General features: G+C 44.6%; 1 protein-coding gene across 2 annotated transcripts in view; it reads left to right on the forward strand.

Annotated features, from left to right (window-relative positions):
- Positions 1 to 17,869, forward strand: part of GTPBP3 (GTP binding protein 3, mitochondrial) — a 136,462-nt gene that overhangs the window by 26,858 nt on the left and 91,735 nt on the right. For both annotated transcript variants that reach the window (XM_077252280.1, XM_077252272.1), the window contains exon 3: positions 16,862 to 17,097. In XM_077252280.1, coding sequence (XP_077108395.1) covers positions 16,862 to 17,097 — 236 coding nt within the window. The remainder of the gene's footprint in view (positions 1 to 16,861; positions 17,098 to 17,869) is intronic.

Consider the following 17,869-nt stretch of genomic DNA (forward strand, 5'->3'; position numbering starts at 1 on the left):
TCTTTCAAGTAGTCATCTGGAATAGTTTTACAACAGTATTAAAGGAGTTCCCAGAGGTGCTAAGCACTTGTTGGCTGTTTTGCTTTCACTCAGTTGTCCAACACATCCCAATGCATCTCAATTTGATTTAGGTCAGGTGATTGTGGAGGCCATGTCACGTGTTGCAGATTTCCATCCCTCCCTTTCTGGAGGTGCATTTTGGGTCATTGTCCTGCTGTAACACAAATTATAGTCTCTTTAACTGCAAACTAGATGGCATGGCAAGTAGTTGCAGAATGCTGTAGTAGCCATGCGGAGTAAGTATGCCTTCCACACCGCACTGTGGGCACCATACACGTAGAAACCATCCAATGACCTTTTCTTGTGGTTCTTATGAAAAATCTCAAATTTAGACTCCTCAGAGCACAGTCTGGTGTACAGTCCTTGTGTTGATTGGAGAAAACAAGTCTTTTCTGATGTACTGCTGCCTCAGTAGTGCCTTCTTTGCAGCAATTCAACCATAAAGACATGCTTATCACAGTCTCATCTGGAGAGATAATCTTGAGATATGTCTGCTACTTGATGTCTATACATCATTTGTTAGGGCTGTTATTTGAAATGCAGTCAGATTCTGGTTTCTTGGTTTTCCTTTTCTGGGGCGGGCCTCATGAGAGCTAGTTTCATCATAGTGATTGATGGTGTTCATGACTGCACCTGGACTTAAGGATACCTTCAAGATTCTAGCAAATTTAATGATTGGTTTAACCTTCATGTCTTACAGTAATGATGGAATGTCATTTTTCTTATTTGAGTATTTCTGCCATATTCTGGATTAGAATAGTTTTGGATGAGGACTCAGCACTGTATGGAACTGTGTACCAATACTGGCTCTGCAAAATGCACCCAAAGTTATCAAACATTTTCTGATCTTGTGATTCCACAAATGAACGATTTGGGAGCCATACCTACTTATTGGAAGCCAATACAGGTGACTCCATGATAAAGCTGCTAATGAGAGTGCAAAGGGGGTGAAAAGCTGTTAGGGTACTTTGTAGAATCTAAGGTTTTACACATATTCAGTTTGTTCATATGTTCTTCTTTACTCCTTCTTTGTACATTTATGGTCTCAGTGCCTTCAGTCTGAATCTGTAGTGTGCACATTTCAGTGATAAAGAGAAACCACTGCATGAACAGATGGATAGTTTTTGACTGGTACTGTATATAGCCTAGCAGGAGGAATATACAGCTGCTTCTTAAGCGTTTATCTACTTGAAGTCGAAATGTCTGCTAATAACGGCTTAAATTTACTAAAGGACATAGCTGTGATGCTGAGTCACTTCTCACAACCAAACCGTGAGACGGATAGTCAGAAGTCTGAGGTCAAAAGGCAGGAAGGTACGTCATGAACGGAAGGAAGAGAAAAAGGCATAGTCGGGTAATGTTCTAAGGTCAGAATACCAAGAGGATAGTGGATAAGAGCAGAAAGGGTTAAACAGACAGATGGTCACAACAAGATCCAATGTCAGGCAGCAAAAGAGCTACAAACAGAACGCAAAGCACAGACAGACAAACCACACAGTAGCTGAATGTACATGTGACAAGATCTTGGAGTAAAAGCCCAGTCAAATAGCCTGGCAATCACCTGGGATAATGAACACCTGGAGATAGCCAGCACTTCCCAGACTCAGACTGAATGGCCAGGCTGTCAATCAACACACTGAGGGGTGGAACCGTGACAATAGCTGCGTGTAAAGACATAAAGGCTATTCCCAAGATGTGAAGCTATTCCCTATCCAATAAGTTGGGGGATAACATATTGATGTTTGGGAGTCGGACGTCTTGATGCTTCATAACTGATACTATTAATACTATATTCTGCATGAAGACCACATCACCCTGTGTTTACACTGCATCCTCCCAGTCTTTTAATACACAGTGATAGCTTGCTGCTCAAAAGCAGAAAGTTCCACACAGATGTAAAAATATGGAGACAGAGGAGAGCTTCACCTTACTCTAGCCTCCTTCTCTTTAAAATGTATTAATAAGTTAGAGAAGAAAATATTTACATTTCCTGTTAATATACAGTGTGGAAAAAAAATTTAGTCAGCCACTAATTGTGCACGTTCTCCCACTTAAAAAGATGAGAGAGGCCTGTAATTGACATCATAGGTAGACCACAACTATGAAAGTCAAAATGAGAAAACAAATCCAGAAAATCAACTTGTCTGATTTGGCAAGATTTATTTTTCAAATTTTGCGGGAAATTAAGTATTTGGTCAATAACAAAAGTTAATCTCAATATTTTGTTATATATCCTTTGTTGGCAATGACAGAGGTCAAACGTTTTCTGTAGATCTTCACAAGGTGGGCACACACTGTTGGTGGTATGTTGGCCCATTCCTCCATGCAGATCTCCTCTAGAGCAGTGATGTTTTGGTCCTGTCGCTGGGCAACACAGACTTTCAACTCCCTCCAAAGGTTTTCTATGGGGTTGAGATCTGGAGACTGGCTAGGCAACTCCTCGACCTTCATATGCTTCTTATGAAGCCACTCCTTTGTTGTCCTGGTGGTGTGCTTGCGATCATTATCATGCTGAAAGACCTATCCACGTTTCATCTTCAATGCCCTTGCTGATCGAAGGAAATTTACACTCAAAATCTCACCATACATGGCCCCATTCATTCTTTCATGTACACGAATCAGTCGTCCTGGTCGCTTTTGCAGAGAAACAGCCACAAAGCATAATGTTGCCGCCCCCATGCTTCACAGTAGGTATGGTGTTCTTTGGGTGTAACTCAGCATTCTGTCTCCTACAAACACAACAAGTTTTGTTTCTACCAAACAGTTCTACTTTGGTTTCATCAGACCATATGACATTCCCCCAATACTCTTATAGATAATGCAAATGCTCACTAGCAGACTTCAAACGGGCCTGGACATGTACTGGCTTAAGCATGGGGACATGTCTGGCACTGCAGGATCTGAGTCCCTGGCGGCGTAGTGTGTTACTGATGGTAGCTTTTGTTACAGTGGTCACAGCTCTATGCAGGTCATTCATTAGGTTCTCCCATGAGGTTCTGCGATTTTGTTCTCACCGTTCTTGTGATCATTTTGACCCCTCGGGTGAGATCTTGCGTGGAGCCCCAGATCAAGGGAGATTATCAGTGGTCTTGTATGTTTTCCATTTTCTTATTATTGCTCCCAGAGTTGATTTCATCACACCAAGCTGCTTGCCTATTCCTGATTCGGTCTTCCCAGCCTGGTGCAGGGCTACAATTTTTGTTTCTGGTGTCCTTTGACAGCTCTTTGGTCTTCACCATAGTGAAGTTTGGAGTGACTGTTTTAGGTTGTGGACAGGTGTCTTTTATACTGATAACAATTCAAACAGGTTCCATTACTACAGGTAATGAGTGGAGGACAGAGGAGCCTCTTAAAGAAGAAGTTACAGGTCATACTTATTTTCCACCATAATTTGCAAAATAAATCTTGCCAAATCAGACAAGGTGATTTTCTGGATTTGTTTTCTCATTTTGACTCTCATAGTTGTGGTAAATTTGAATATACACACTTGTACTGTATATTTTAGTCAGTGTTTTGCATCCAAAAATCATGGCTAAAATCCTGAGTAGAATATATAAAGAAATATAATGTATAGTCAATTCCCTGGGCCATCCACCGTAGTGGCCAGCTCTTTCTTTTTTTGTATTTATGCCAAATCACATTGGAGCTGGAGTCTTATAACTCCCATGATGCTCCACAGAGAGGGGTGAAGTCATATGTCACTGTAACATAAGTCAGGGACTTAGGACATCACTGACCTCCAGTTTGCACAGTGACCAATCATTGACTACACTGAGATATAGCTACACAAACGTTTGGAGCCCACAAGCCACATAAGGATAATATATACATAGTAAATATGTTTATTATTATTTTATTTACTGTTTTAACAATGCCTTAAAGTGTAACACAATGTGTAAATCTCTCAGTCTAGATGGTTAAAACTGCAAACCTCTCTAAATCTGATGTTTCACCTTATAATCTATGTAAATGTTATTCTGTGCAATCAACCTCCATATTTTATTTCAGAGTTTTCTGCGTTACTGCAGATATCAGGCAGCAGAGGGAAATATAGGTTACTGGAATTAATCCCTTTAACGTTCTGTGCTAGTTTGAAGAGCTGCGATTATGGAAAAAATGATGCCTCAGTAGAAGGTTAAGGAAATGTCTCTTTCAAGGCTTAAGGACATACATAGCATTTGAATGTGTAAATTCCCCCAGCAGTAGATTAAACTATTTCCAGCTAAAGCTCCAAAGGGGAATGCAAGTGAATTAACCCATTTTCCTCCAGGCAGACTGATTTTTTTTTTTTTTTTTTTTTTAGCCGTGGTCCTCTTGTATATTCAATAAATTGAAGATAATCTCTCACCAGGTTTTTGCCACTTAATGTGCAAGCAGCATTATGTAGAGACAGCGACCCTGATTCTCGCAATGTGTCACTTACTGGGCTGCAGTGCAGTTTTGATAAAAATCACCGTTTTTTCAGCAGTAGAATTTCATCAGAGGACTAGTAAACCTACTTCCACTTAATTATGCGTCTTCATGAGCTCTGTATAACCCTGATTGGCAGCTTTTTGTATACATTATAAAGGGACAGAAAGCTACCAATCTGTGATGTAGATGGGGCTCTACAGAACTCTACATTCAGAGAACTGCTAGATCTACAGCAGAGTAAGCAGTGAGTTTTATAAAATGAAAGCAAGCAGGTCAGTAAGGGACACATTGCTGGAATCAGGATTTCTGTCCTTAAATTGTTCTCTGATAGTGTTTGTTCCTAGAGTATTTGCATAATCAGCTCTGATTCTCTCGCATGAGAGAATCAATGGCAATGTGACCCTGGCCTAAAACTAAAGCCTGTTTCTTAAAACCAAACCTCTCATGACACTTTGAAACATGGAGACTCCTTTTTTTGATAATCTGACAGGAATTCATGTTAAACAAGTTCACAATAGGTGGCCAATCTGCGCTGTTTTGTATATCATAGGAAGCCATTTTGGATCGTTAAAGCGTAGGTGTTGTTTTAGTTTTTATTTCATAAATCTTTAGTATGAGTGGAAATAAGCAAGTTTGTAATATATCTTATGAGAAAAATCTGCATTTTTTTTCTCTGCCAGGACTTATTCTTAAAGGGGTTGTCCACTACTTTCAATTAACCCCCCAATGTATCCCCCCGGGGCCCCTGATGAATTGTGCAAATACCTTTTGTTGCCGTTTTTGCCTGTGAGCGGCGCTGTAGCGGCGGCTGAGTCCGGGTCACGTGACCCCCAGGCTGCAGCCGCCGCTTATTTCCGCCGACGTCACGTCAATTTCCAGGCTCTGGAAATTGACGTGACGTCAGCAGCAGGTGTGTCCCAGCCGCACAGTCAGCAGTCACTCATCAAGAGTGACTGGGCTGTGGGCGGGGCTGGTGGCTGCCTGCGGGGCTGTGCTGGGGGCGGGCGGGGCTAGGCAGGGATGATGAAGGTGCGGGCGCTGGGGTCTGTATGTTCGTGCCGGCGCCGGTGCTCTGCGTGCCAGCGCCGGTATGTAGGTACGGCGCCGGGGCTCTGCGCCGGCATGTGGGGGTGGGGGCCGGCGCCGGTGCCCTGCGTGCCAGCGCCGGTATGTGGGTACAGCGCCGGGGCTCTGCGCCGGTATGTGGGGGCCGGGGCTCTGCTGCCGGTGCCGGTATGTGCTGGGTCTGCTGCGGGGGGTGGGGTGGTCTTTGGTGTGTGTGTGTGTGTGTGTGTGTGTCTCTCTGTGTGCAGGCATTGTCCGATGGGACTACAAGTCCCATCGGGCTCTGCCTGCTACAGTAACAGTCAGTGACACATTAGCCAATGATGGGACAGTAGTAGTCCCATCATCCGGCTAATGTGTTCAATGTAAAAAAAAAACAAAAAAAACACATATATACAGTACATACACACATACAGAACATGCGACAACATGCGCCATGCGACAACATGCGCCATGCGACAACATGCAGCATGCGACGACATGCAGCATGCTCCATGCGGCGACATGCTCCATGCGACGACATGCACCATGCGACGACATGCTCCATGCAACAACATGCAGCATGCGACGACATGCAGCATGCTCCATGCGACGACATGCTCCATGCGATGACATGCGCCATGCGACAACATGCGCCATGCGACGACATGCAGCATGCGCCGACATGCTGCATGCGACGACATGCTGCATGCGACGACATGCGCCATGCGACGACATGCTGCATACGACGACATGCGCCATGCGACGACATGCGCATACAGTACATACATACAGTACATACATACAGACATACAGTACATATAACATAGAGTACATACTCACCATCACTTGTCACTTTGATCCCCGAAGCCATTGTCATCTGTAAAAAATATTAAAATAATAAACAAACAATATACTCCCTGATCCGCAGAAATCCAATTAAAACGAGTGTCCCTCGACGATCTCCCGTGGAGAGCAGGAGCCTCTGCTGATGCAACCACTCTCCAGGGGCTCCAGGAACACAATGAGGGGAGGAAGGTATCCTTCCACAATGTATTCCCCACAATGTATTCCTACGCCCCTGTGAGAAAATAGTCCCTAGTCTCACTTTATGGCATGCTGTATGAGAAAGTTCCCACGCAGCTTTTTGCCATAAAGTGAGACCAGTGAACTTTAGTAACCTCAGTGATACACTGCAGGAGCCATTGCCTCCTGTCAGTGTCACTGAGGGTCCTATAGAGCGGTGACATCAACCCTAACCCTAAACGTGACTGACATACGTGGCACTGACATACGTGGCACTGACATACGTGGCACTGACATACGTGGCACGTGGCACTTACATACGTGGCACTGAAATACGTGGCACGTGGCACTTCCATACGTGGCACTTAAATCCGTGGCACTGAAATATGTGGCACGTGTGTCATGAATCCCAATGGCTAGGGATAGCACAGGACAAGCAAGATACAAATAAATAACGGACGAGCTCTAGGGTGATGGAACCTGGGCTGACCGCTGCCCTACGCCTGACAAACGCAACTAGAGATAGCCAGGGAGCGTGCCTACGTTGGTTCTAGACGCCACGCACCAGCCTAAGAGCTAACTAGTACTGCAGAGAAAATAAAGACCTCACTTGCCTCCAGAGGAATGAACCCCAAAAGGTATAGTTGCCCCCCACATGTATTGACGGTGAAATGAGAGGAAGGCACACACATAGAGATGATATATATAGGTTTAGCAAATTGAGGCCCGCTGTAAACTAGAAAGCAGAACGATACAAAAGGGGTCTGAGCGGTCAGCAAAAAACCCTAATCAAAAAACCATCCTGAGATTACAAGAACCCATGTGCCAACTCATGGCACATGGGGAGAACCTCAGTCCACTAGAGCTACCAGCTAGCATAGAGACATAATAAGCAAGCTGGACTAAAAAACCAAACAACTGAAAATCAGCACTTAGCTTATCCTGAAAGATCTGGGAGCAGGTATGCAGGAACTAAACAGAGCACATCTGAATACATTGATAGCCGGCAAGGGAATGACAGAAAGGCCAGGTAAAATAGGAAACACCCAGCCTCTGATGGACAGGTGGAAACCAAAGGCCGCAACCCACCAAAGTCACCCAGTACCAGCAGTAACCACCAGAGGGAGCCCACAAACAGAATCCACAACAGTACCCCCCCCCTTGAGGAGGGGTCACCGAACCCTCACGAGAACCCCCAGGGCGATCAGGGTGAGCTCTATGGAAGGCGCGGACCAAATCAGTCGCATGAACATCGGAGGCGACCACCCAAGAATTATCCTCCTGACCATAACCCTTCCACTTAACCAAATACTGGAGTTTGCGTCTGGAAACACGAGAATCCAAGATCTTCTCAACAACATACTCCAATTCTCCCTCCACCAGCACCGGAGCAGGAGGCTCAACCGAAGGAACAACGGGCACCTCATACCTCCGCAACAACGACCGATGGAACACATTATGAATAGCAAACGATGCTGGGAGATCCAAACGAAAAGATACAGGGTTAAGAATCTCCGAGATCCTATAAGGACCGATGAACCGAGGCTTGAACTTAGGAGAAGAGACCTTCATAGGGACAAAACGAGAAGACAACCACACCAAATCCCCAACAAGAAGTCGGGGACCCACGCGGCGACGGCGATTAGCAAACTGCTGAGTCTTCTCCTGAGATAACTTCAAATTGTCCACCACCTGATTCCAAATCTGATGTAGCCTGTCCACCACCACGTCCACTCCAGGACAATCCGAAGGCTCCACCTGACCAGAGGAAAAACGAGGATGAAACCCCGAATTACAAAAAAAAGGAGAGACCAACGTGGCAGAACTAGCCCGATTATTAAGAGCAAATTCGGCCAGTGGCAAAAAAGCAACCCAGTCATCTTGATCAGCAGAAACAAAACACCTCAAATAAGTTTCCAAGGTCTGATTAGTTCGCTCCGTCTGGCCATTCGTCTGAGGATGGAGTGCAGACGAGAAAGACAAATCAATGCCCATCTTGGCACAAAACGTCCGCCAAAATCTAGACACAAACTGGGATCCCCTGTCAGAAACGATATTCTCCGGAATCCCATGCAAAAGAACCACGTTCTGAAAAAATAAAGGGACCAACTCAGAGGAGGAAGGCAACTTAGGCAAGGGCACCAAATGAACCATCTTAGAAAAGCGGTCACACACAACCCAGATAACGGACATTTTCTGTGAAACCGGGAGATCAGAAATAAAATCCATGGAAATGTGCGTCCAAGGCCTCTTCGGGATGGGCAAGGATAACAACAACCCACTGGCCCGAGAACAGCAAGGCTTAGCTCGAGCACACACTTCACAAGACTGCACAAAGGTACGCACATCCCTAGACAAGGAAGGCCACCAAAAAGACCTGGCCACCAGGTCTCTAGTACCAAATATTCCAGGATGACCAGCCAACACAGAAGAATGGACCTCGGAGATGACTCTATTGGTCCAATCATCCGGAACAAACAGTCTTTCTGGTGGACAACGATCCGGTTTATCCACCTGAAACTCCTGCAATGCACGTCGCAAGTCTGGGGATACGGCGGACAATATTACCCCATCCCTAAGGATACCAGTAGGCCCAGAGTCTCCAGGAGAGTCAGGCACAAAACTCCTGGAAAGAGCATCTGCCTTCACATTCTTTGAACCTGGCAGGTATGAAACCACGAAATTGAAACGAGAAAAAAACAACGACCAACGAGCCTGTCTAGGATTCAAACGCCTGGCAGACTCAAGGTAAATGAGATTCTTGTGATCAGTCAAGACCACCACACGATGTTGAGCACCCTCAAGCCAATGACGCCACTCCTCAAATGCCCACTTCATGGCCAAAAGCTCCCGATTACCCACATCATAATTGCGCTCGGCGGGCGAGAATTTTCTAGAGAAGAATGCACATGGCTTCATCACCGAGCCATTAGAACTTCTCTGTGACAAAACCGCCCCCGCTCCAATCTCGGAAGCATCAACCTCAACCTGAAAAGGAAGTGAAACATCTGGTTGACACAACACAGGAGCAGAAGAAAACCGGCGCTTAAGTTCCTGAAAGGCCTCCACGGCAGCAGGAGACCAATTAGCAACATCAGCACCCTTTTTAGTCAAATCAGTCAAAGGTTTAACAATACTGGAAAAATTAGCAATGAACCGACGATAAAAATTAGCAAACCCCAAGAACTTCTGAAGGCTCTTAACAGATGTAGGTTGTGTCCAGTCACAAATCGCCTGAACCTTGACGGGATCCATCTCAATAGTAGAAGGAGAAAAAATGTACCCCAAAAAAGAAATCTTCTGGACTCCGAAGAGACACTTTGAGCCCTTCACAAACAGAGAATTGGCCCGCAGAACCTGAAACACCTTCCTGACCTGTAAAACATGAGACTCCCAGTCATCAGAAAACACCAAAATATCATCCAAATACACAATCATAAACTTATCCAGATATTCACGGAAAATATTGTGCATAAAGGACTGAAAGACTGACGGAGCATTGGAGAGCCCAAAAGGCATTACCAAATACTCAAAATGGCCCTCAGGCGTATTAAATGCGGTTTTCCACTCATCACCCTGTTTTATCCGCACCAGATTATACGCACCGCGAAGATCTATCTTAGTGAACCACCTAGCCCCCTTAATGCGAGCAAACAAATCAGTCAATAATGGCAATGGATACTGATATTTGACTGTAATCTTATTCAGAAGGCGATAATCTATACAAGGCCTCAGGGAACCATCTTTTTTTGCCACGAAAAAAAAACCTGCTCCCAGAGGGGACGAAGATGGACGAATATGTCCCTTTTCCAAGGACTCCTTAATATAATTCCGCATAGCAGTATGCTCTGGCAGTGACAGATTAAATAAACGACCCTTAGGGAACTTACTGCCAGGAATCAATTCTATAGCACAGTCACAATCTCTATGAGGAGGGAGCGAATTGAGCTTAGGCTCCTCAAAAACATCCCTATAGTCAGACAAAAACGCAGGGATCTCAGAAGGAGTAGATGAAGCGATTGAAATCGGAGGTGCATGATCATGAACCCCCTGACATCCCCAGCTTAACACAGACATTGTTTTCCAGTCCAGGACAGGATTATGAGTTTGTAACCATGGCAGACCAAGCACTACTACATCATGTAAATTATACAGTACAAGGAAGCGAATCACCTCCTGATGAACGGGAGTCATGCGCATGGTCACTTGTGTCCAATACTGCGGTTTATTCATAGCCAATGGTGTAGAGTCAATTCCCTTCAGAGGAATAGGAACTTCCAGAGGCTCCAGACTAAAACCGCAGCGTTTAGCAAATGACCAATCCATAAGACTCAGGGCAGCGCCCGAATCCACATAGGCATCGACGGAAATGTAAGACAGTGAAAAAATCAGAGTCACAGACAAAATGAACTTAGGCTGCAGAGTACCAATGGCAAAAGATTTATCAACCCTTTTTGTGCGTTTAGAGCATGCTGATATAACATGAGCTGAATCACCACAATAAAAACACAATCCATTTTTCCGCCTATAATTTTGCCGTTCACTTCTGGACTGAATTGTATCACATTGCATAGTCTCAGGTGCCTGTTCAGAAGACACCGCCAACTGGTGCACGGGTTTGCGCTCCCGTAAACGCCGATCAATCTGAATGGCCATAGCCATAGACTCATTCAGACCTGTAGGCGTAGGGAACCCCACCATAATATCCTTAATGGCCTCAGAAAGACCATTTCTGAAGTTTGCAGCCAGGGCGCACTCATTCCACTGAGTAAGCACCGACCATTTCCGAAATTTTTGACAATATATTTCCGCTTCATCATGCCCCTGAGAGAGGGCTAACAAAGCCTTTTCAGCCTGAATCTCCAGGTTAGGTTCCTCATAGAGCAATCCCAATGCCAGAAAAAACGCATCCACACTGAGCAATGCAGGATCCCCTGGTGCCAATGCAAATGCCCAATTCTGAGGGTCGCCCCGCAGGAAAGATATTACAATCCTGACCTGTTGAGCAGGGTCTCCAGAGGAGCGAGTTTTTAAAGAAAGAAACAATTTACAATTGTTCCTGAAATTCAGGAAGGTAGATCTATCTCCAGAAAAGAACTCTGGAATAGGAATTCTAGGTTCAGACATGGGAGTGTGAACAACAAAATCCTGTATATTTTGAACTTTTGCCGCGAGATTACTCAGGCTGGAAGCCAAACTCTGGACATCCATGTTAAACAGCTAAGATCAGAGCCATTCAAGGGTTAAGAGGAGGTAAGAAGCAGCTAGACAGCAATTAAGGGCTAGGCAGCAAAACTCTGAAGGGGAAAAAAAAAAAAAAAAAAAAATTTCCCTTAAACACTTCTTTTTCTCCTGCTTCAGCCCAAACAATTAACACTTTGTGGGCCGGCTATACTGTCATGAATCCCAATGGCTAGGGATAGCACAGGACAAGCAAGATTCAAATAAATAACGGACGAGCTCTAGGGTGATGGAACCTGGGCTGACCGCTGCCTTATGCCTGACAAACGCAACTAGAGATAGCCAGGGAGCGTGCCTACGTTGGTTCTAGACGCCACGCACCAGCCTAAGAGCTAACTAGTACTGCAGAGAAAATAAAGACCTCACTTGCCTCCAGAGGAATGAACCCCAAAAGGTATAGTTGCCCCCCACATGTATTGACGGTGAAATGAGAGGAAGGCACACACATAGAGATGATATATATAGGTTTAGCAAATTGAGGCCCGCTGTAAACTAGAAAGCAGAACGATACAAAAGGGGTCTGAGCGGTCAGCAAAAAACCCTAATCAAAAAACCATCCTGAGATTACAAGAACCCATGTGCCAACTCATGGCACATGGGGAGAACCTCAGTCCACTAGAGCTACCAGCTAGCATAGAGACATAATAAGCAAGCTGGACTAAAAAACCAAACAACTGAAAATCAGCACTTAGCTTATCCTGAAAGATCTGGGAGCAGGTATGCAGGAACTAAACAGAGCACAACTGAATACATTGATAGCCGGCAAGGGAATGACAGAAAGGCCAGGTAAAATAGGAAACACCCAGCCTCTGATGGACAGGTGGAAACCAAAGGCCGCAACCCACCAAAGTCACCCAGTACCAGCAGTAACCACCAGAGGGAGCCCACAAACAGAATCCACAACACACGTGGCACTTAAATACGTGGCACTTACATAGGTGGCACTTACATAGGTGGCACTTACATAGGTGGCACTTACATCCGTGGCACTGAAATCCGTGGCACTGAAATCCGTGGCACTGAAATACGTGGCACGTGGCACTTCCATACGTGGCACTTAAATCCGTGGCACTGAAATATGTGGCACGTGGCACTTAAATACGTGGCACTGAAATACGTGGCACTGAAATACGTGGCACTGAAATACGTGGCACTGAAATACGTGGCACTGAAATACGTGGCACTTAAATCCGTGGCACTGAAATATGTGGCACGTGGCACTGAAATACGTGGCACTTACATAGGTGGCACTTACATACGTGGCACTGAAATACGTGGCACTGAAATACGTGGCACTGAAATACGTGGCACTGAAATCCGTGGCACTGAAATACGTGTCGCGTGGCACTTAAATACGTGGCACTTAAATACGTGGCACTTAAATACGTGGCACTTACATACGTGGCACTTACATACGTGGCACTTACATACGTTGCACGTGGCACTTACATACGTGACACTTACATACGTGGCACTTACATACGTGGCACGTGGCACTTACATACGTGGCACTTACATACGTGGCACTTACATACGTGGCACTTACATACGTGGCACTTAAATACGTGGCACTTACATACGTGGCACTTACATACGTGGCACTTACATACGTTGCACGTGGCACTTACATACGTGACACTTACATACGTGGCACTTACATACGTGGCACGTGGCACTTACATACGTGGCACTTACATACGTGGCACTTATATACGTGGCACTGAAATATCGTGGCACTGTCATAAAATGTTCATTAAACGGTTAGGGGTGAGGTTAGGGGTAGGGTTAGGGTTTGGATCCCTTTATCACCCTGATGGGGGTGGGTGGTTTTTCAGTGTTTTTTCTGTTTTTTTTCTATAAAAACTCATGCATTTTTAACGCAAACAAACGCGCGCGTTCAAAAACGCATGCGTTGCCGAAAACGCGTCAAAACGCATGCGAAAAAACGCATGCGTTTTTAATGTTAAGTATAGGAAAAAAACGCATGCGTTTTTAATGTTAAGTATAGGAAAAAAACGCATGCGTTTTTTAGCGCTAAAACGCAGCGTCCAAAAACGCAAGTGTGAAACCAGCCTCAGTGCCGGAATTGGCGCATCTAAGGCTACGTTCACATTTGCGTTGTGCGCCGCAGCGTTGGAGACGCAACGCACAACGCAAACAAAAACGCAACAAACGCACGCTAAAACGCTGCGTTTTGCGACGCATGCGTCCTTTTTGGCCGAAAGTTGGACGCAAAAAAAATGCAACTTGCTGCGTCCTCTGCGCCCAACGCTTGCGGCCAAAAAAACCCATGTGTCGCAAAACGCAGCACAATGCATGTCCATGCGCCCCCATGTTAAATATAGGGGCGAATGACGCATGCGGCGACGCTGCGGCGCCGAACGCTAATGTGAACGTAGACTTACAGATGCGCCATTTCTGGGGTGGCTGCGGACTGGTATTTGTAGCCGGGGGGGGGGGGGGGGGGACCAATATCCATGGCCCCTCTCTAGGCTATTAATATCAGCCCGCAGCTGTCTGCGTAGCCTTTCTGGCTATAAAATATAGGGGGACCCCACGTCATTTTTTTGGGGGGGTCCCTCTATTTTAATAGCCAGTAAAGGCTACGCAGACAGCTGCGGGCTGATATTCATAGCAGGCTACAAATATTGGCCTCGGCCGTCGGCTTTCCCCCTCTGGCGCAGAAAATTGCGCGGGAGCCTACGTCGTTTTTTTTCAGTTTTTTATTAAATTAAACGCTCATTAAGCCCTGTTTCACACTTGCGTCGGCACGGGTCCATCGCTATGCATCGGGCCGACGTACCGACGCACGTTGTGAAATTTGTGCACGTCGTGGGCAGCGGATGCAGTTTTTCAACGCATCCGCTGCCCATTCTGAAGTCCGGGGAGGAGGGGGCGGAGTTTTGGCCGCGCATGCGCGGTAGAAAATGGCAGACGTGACGGATGTGCCAACGGTCCGCCAAAACACGACGCATCCGTTGCACGATGGACGCGACGTGTGGCCATCCGTCGCGATCCTTCACTAATACACGTCTATGGGTAAAAAACGCATCCTGCGAGCACATTTGCAGGATCCGTTTTTTTCCCAAAAAGATGGATTGCGAAAAACGCAAGTGTGAAAGTAGCCTTATAGAAACATCGGCCTTTCTATTATATATCTATGGATCTATCTATCTATAGATATATTTATCTATAGATATATCTATAGATACATAGATGTATCTATCCATATATTTGGCTGCTTTCACACATGAGGTTTTTGCCGTGAGGCACAATCCGGCGAGTTTTGAAAAAAACGGATCCATTTTTTTCCGACGGATCCGTCTTTTTCTCATAGAGTTTCATCCGTTTTTTGCCGGATCCGTCAAAAAAGCTGTTTCAGCCGGATGGAAAACACATACAGAGGAACGTTTTTTCTGTCTGGCGAAAAAACGCACAGCGACGGATCCGGCAAAAAAAGTATGAAACTGAGCTGTGAAATGATGAATCCGGCCTTGGAATCCGTTTTTTCATGCATGTTTCCATTCAAATCATGCACATTTTCCGTTTATTTACTTATTTCCAAAAACGGCATTAAAACTGTGCATAAACCGCACTAAAAAAAGCATCAAAACTGCACCAAAAACTGCATCAAAACTGCACCAAAAACTGCATCAAAACCTGGTGCAGTTTCGCAGTTTTGGTGCGGTTTTAATACAGTTTTTGGTGCGGTTTTGATGCAGTTCTTGGTGCGGTTTCGGTGCGGCTTTTTCCGCAGCATGTGCACAACAAGTCTGCGGCTCCCATAGACTTACATTGGTTGTGCACTACACTGCGGATTTGATGCAATTCAGTGCAGCAAAAAACGCTGCGGATCTGCAATCAGATCCACAACGTGTGCACACAGCCTTAGCATTTAGTGAACCTAGCAAAAAAGCCAAGCAAAAAACAAGCGTGGGATTGCACTTTTTTTGCCATTTCATTGCACTTTGAATTTTTTTCACATTTTCTGCTACACGACATGCTAAAACCAATGATGGCGTTCAAAAGTAGAACTTGTTCCGCAAAAGATAAGCCCTCACATGGCCATATTGACGGAAAAATTATGGCTCTGGAAAGAAGGGGAGCGATAAACGAAAACAAAAAAGCTCCAGGGGGTGAAGGGGTTTAGAAACATGGATATGGACATATCTGTGGAAATAGACACAGATAGATATATATCTGTATCTATCTATCTATCTATCTATCTATCTATCTATCTATCTATCTATCTATCTATCTATCTCATATCTCTATCTATCTATCTATCTATCTATCTATCTATCTATCTATCCCATATCTATCTATGTATCTATCTATCTATCTATCTATCTATCTATCTATCTATCTATCTATCTATCTATCTATCTATCTATCTCATATCTCTATCTATCTATCTATCCCATATCTATCTATGTATCTATCTATCTATCTATCTATCTATCTATCTATCTATCTATCTATCTGTGTGTAATGGAGTGTGGGTTGGACAGATGTAAAAGAGGAGGTTGGACAGAAATGACATCACAAATCTTTTTGAAGCTAGAGGAGGGAGAGGATGGAGGGGTTGGGGTGTGTTTTGGAGTGGGTGTGCTAGGTTCAGGCTTAGTAGCAGTGCAATGCATCATGGAACTTGTAGTATTAGAGCACAATGACTCAGGAGAAAGGAAGTTGTCGATTAACCCCATGAGAGCTGAAGCCAGCACTAAAATGTGCTGCTACAGCATGATAAAAGGTAATATTGCTAAAATAAACACAGTAGATGTTTTCAGTGGCCCATAATAGCAAGATTTATGAAAAAAAAAAAAAAAAGTTATAGTAGTGGACAACTTCTTTAAGTTTGCATTTTATGAACTTTCCACAGTACATAATTGTTCTAGTGACAGTGTGAGTATATCATGAGAGAGGCAACAAATATGTGAAATATGAAAGTATACCTGTATTCAAAGGACACTTGTGGGTGAACACGTTTTGTACAGAAGAATATATGGTTCTGCATGAAGGTACACAAAGAATAAAATAGTTTCTGACTTAACCAAAAGCTGTTTGTAATTTGTAGTTCATTGAAGAAGTGGATACATCATTATGTCAGAGATACAATTTTTGCCCTCTCATCTGGTCATGGGAAGTGTGGAGTGGCAGTGATCAGGACAAGTGGCCCTGCTAGTCAAGAAGCCTTACACCTCCTAAGCAAGTGGCAAGCATTGCCTCCTCCAAGACAACTAAAACTTGCATCCATTTTCTGTCCAAAGTCTGGAGAGCTATTGGACAGAGGACTGGTGGTTTGGTTTTCAGGTAAGCTTTCATCAAAATTACTGATACAAGTGTTCCTTTTTTACTATGTGGTGTATAGAATATAAGCCGGTGTTTCCGATTTTTCTCTTGTGGGAGTGTCTCTCCCAGAATATAAGCTGGATGTGAAGTCTGTTTTTTTCCAGGGTGCTGCTGTCTTCATTAGCTTACATATCAGTACAGCTTCTATCCTGCACTTATTTCCTCTTCAAGTCCTTTCTTCTAGTTTGTTTTCTCTGATTTGTGTGTGTGATTGAAACACTGCTATGTATATTGGTCTAGGGTTACATGATTACTTGGATGACTGAGTGACTGGGTCTAACTAGATGCAAACTAGATGCAGGAGAGCTCTGACTAATGTCACATCATCAGGTCTGATTCAACTATAGGGGAAATATGCTTTGTGAAAATAGATCATGTATGTAAGGGGTATATATACATAGTTTATGTTGTGATAAAGTCACTGGCAAGTTACTGAAGGGTAGGAATGTTTCACTAAGGGTGTTAGCTTCAGTGATAGGAACCTAGGAAAATCTCCAGCACTTAATGTGCTGAAAGGGGTTAATCAGCCATATTTAGTGCTAGGTTGATTAGTCAGCTGTAGAGTGTGAGGAATCCAGAGGATAAATAGGCAGCCTTCTAGAGCATTCAGAAGGGGTGGGCCTGGAGGTGCAAGCTCTGGAGCTGTGGTTTCATGGTATGGAAAACTGAACCTTTTGTTGTTTGTTCCTGAAGTGAGCGGTTTCCTGTAGCAACAAGGACTGTGACATACTTT

Source organism: Ranitomeya variabilis, chromosome 1 (genome assembly GCF_051348905.1).
Source record: "Ranitomeya variabilis isolate aRanVar5 chromosome 1, aRanVar5.hap1, whole genome shotgun sequence".
Lineage (NCBI taxonomy): Eukaryota > Metazoa > Chordata > Amphibia > Anura > Dendrobatidae > Ranitomeya > Ranitomeya variabilis.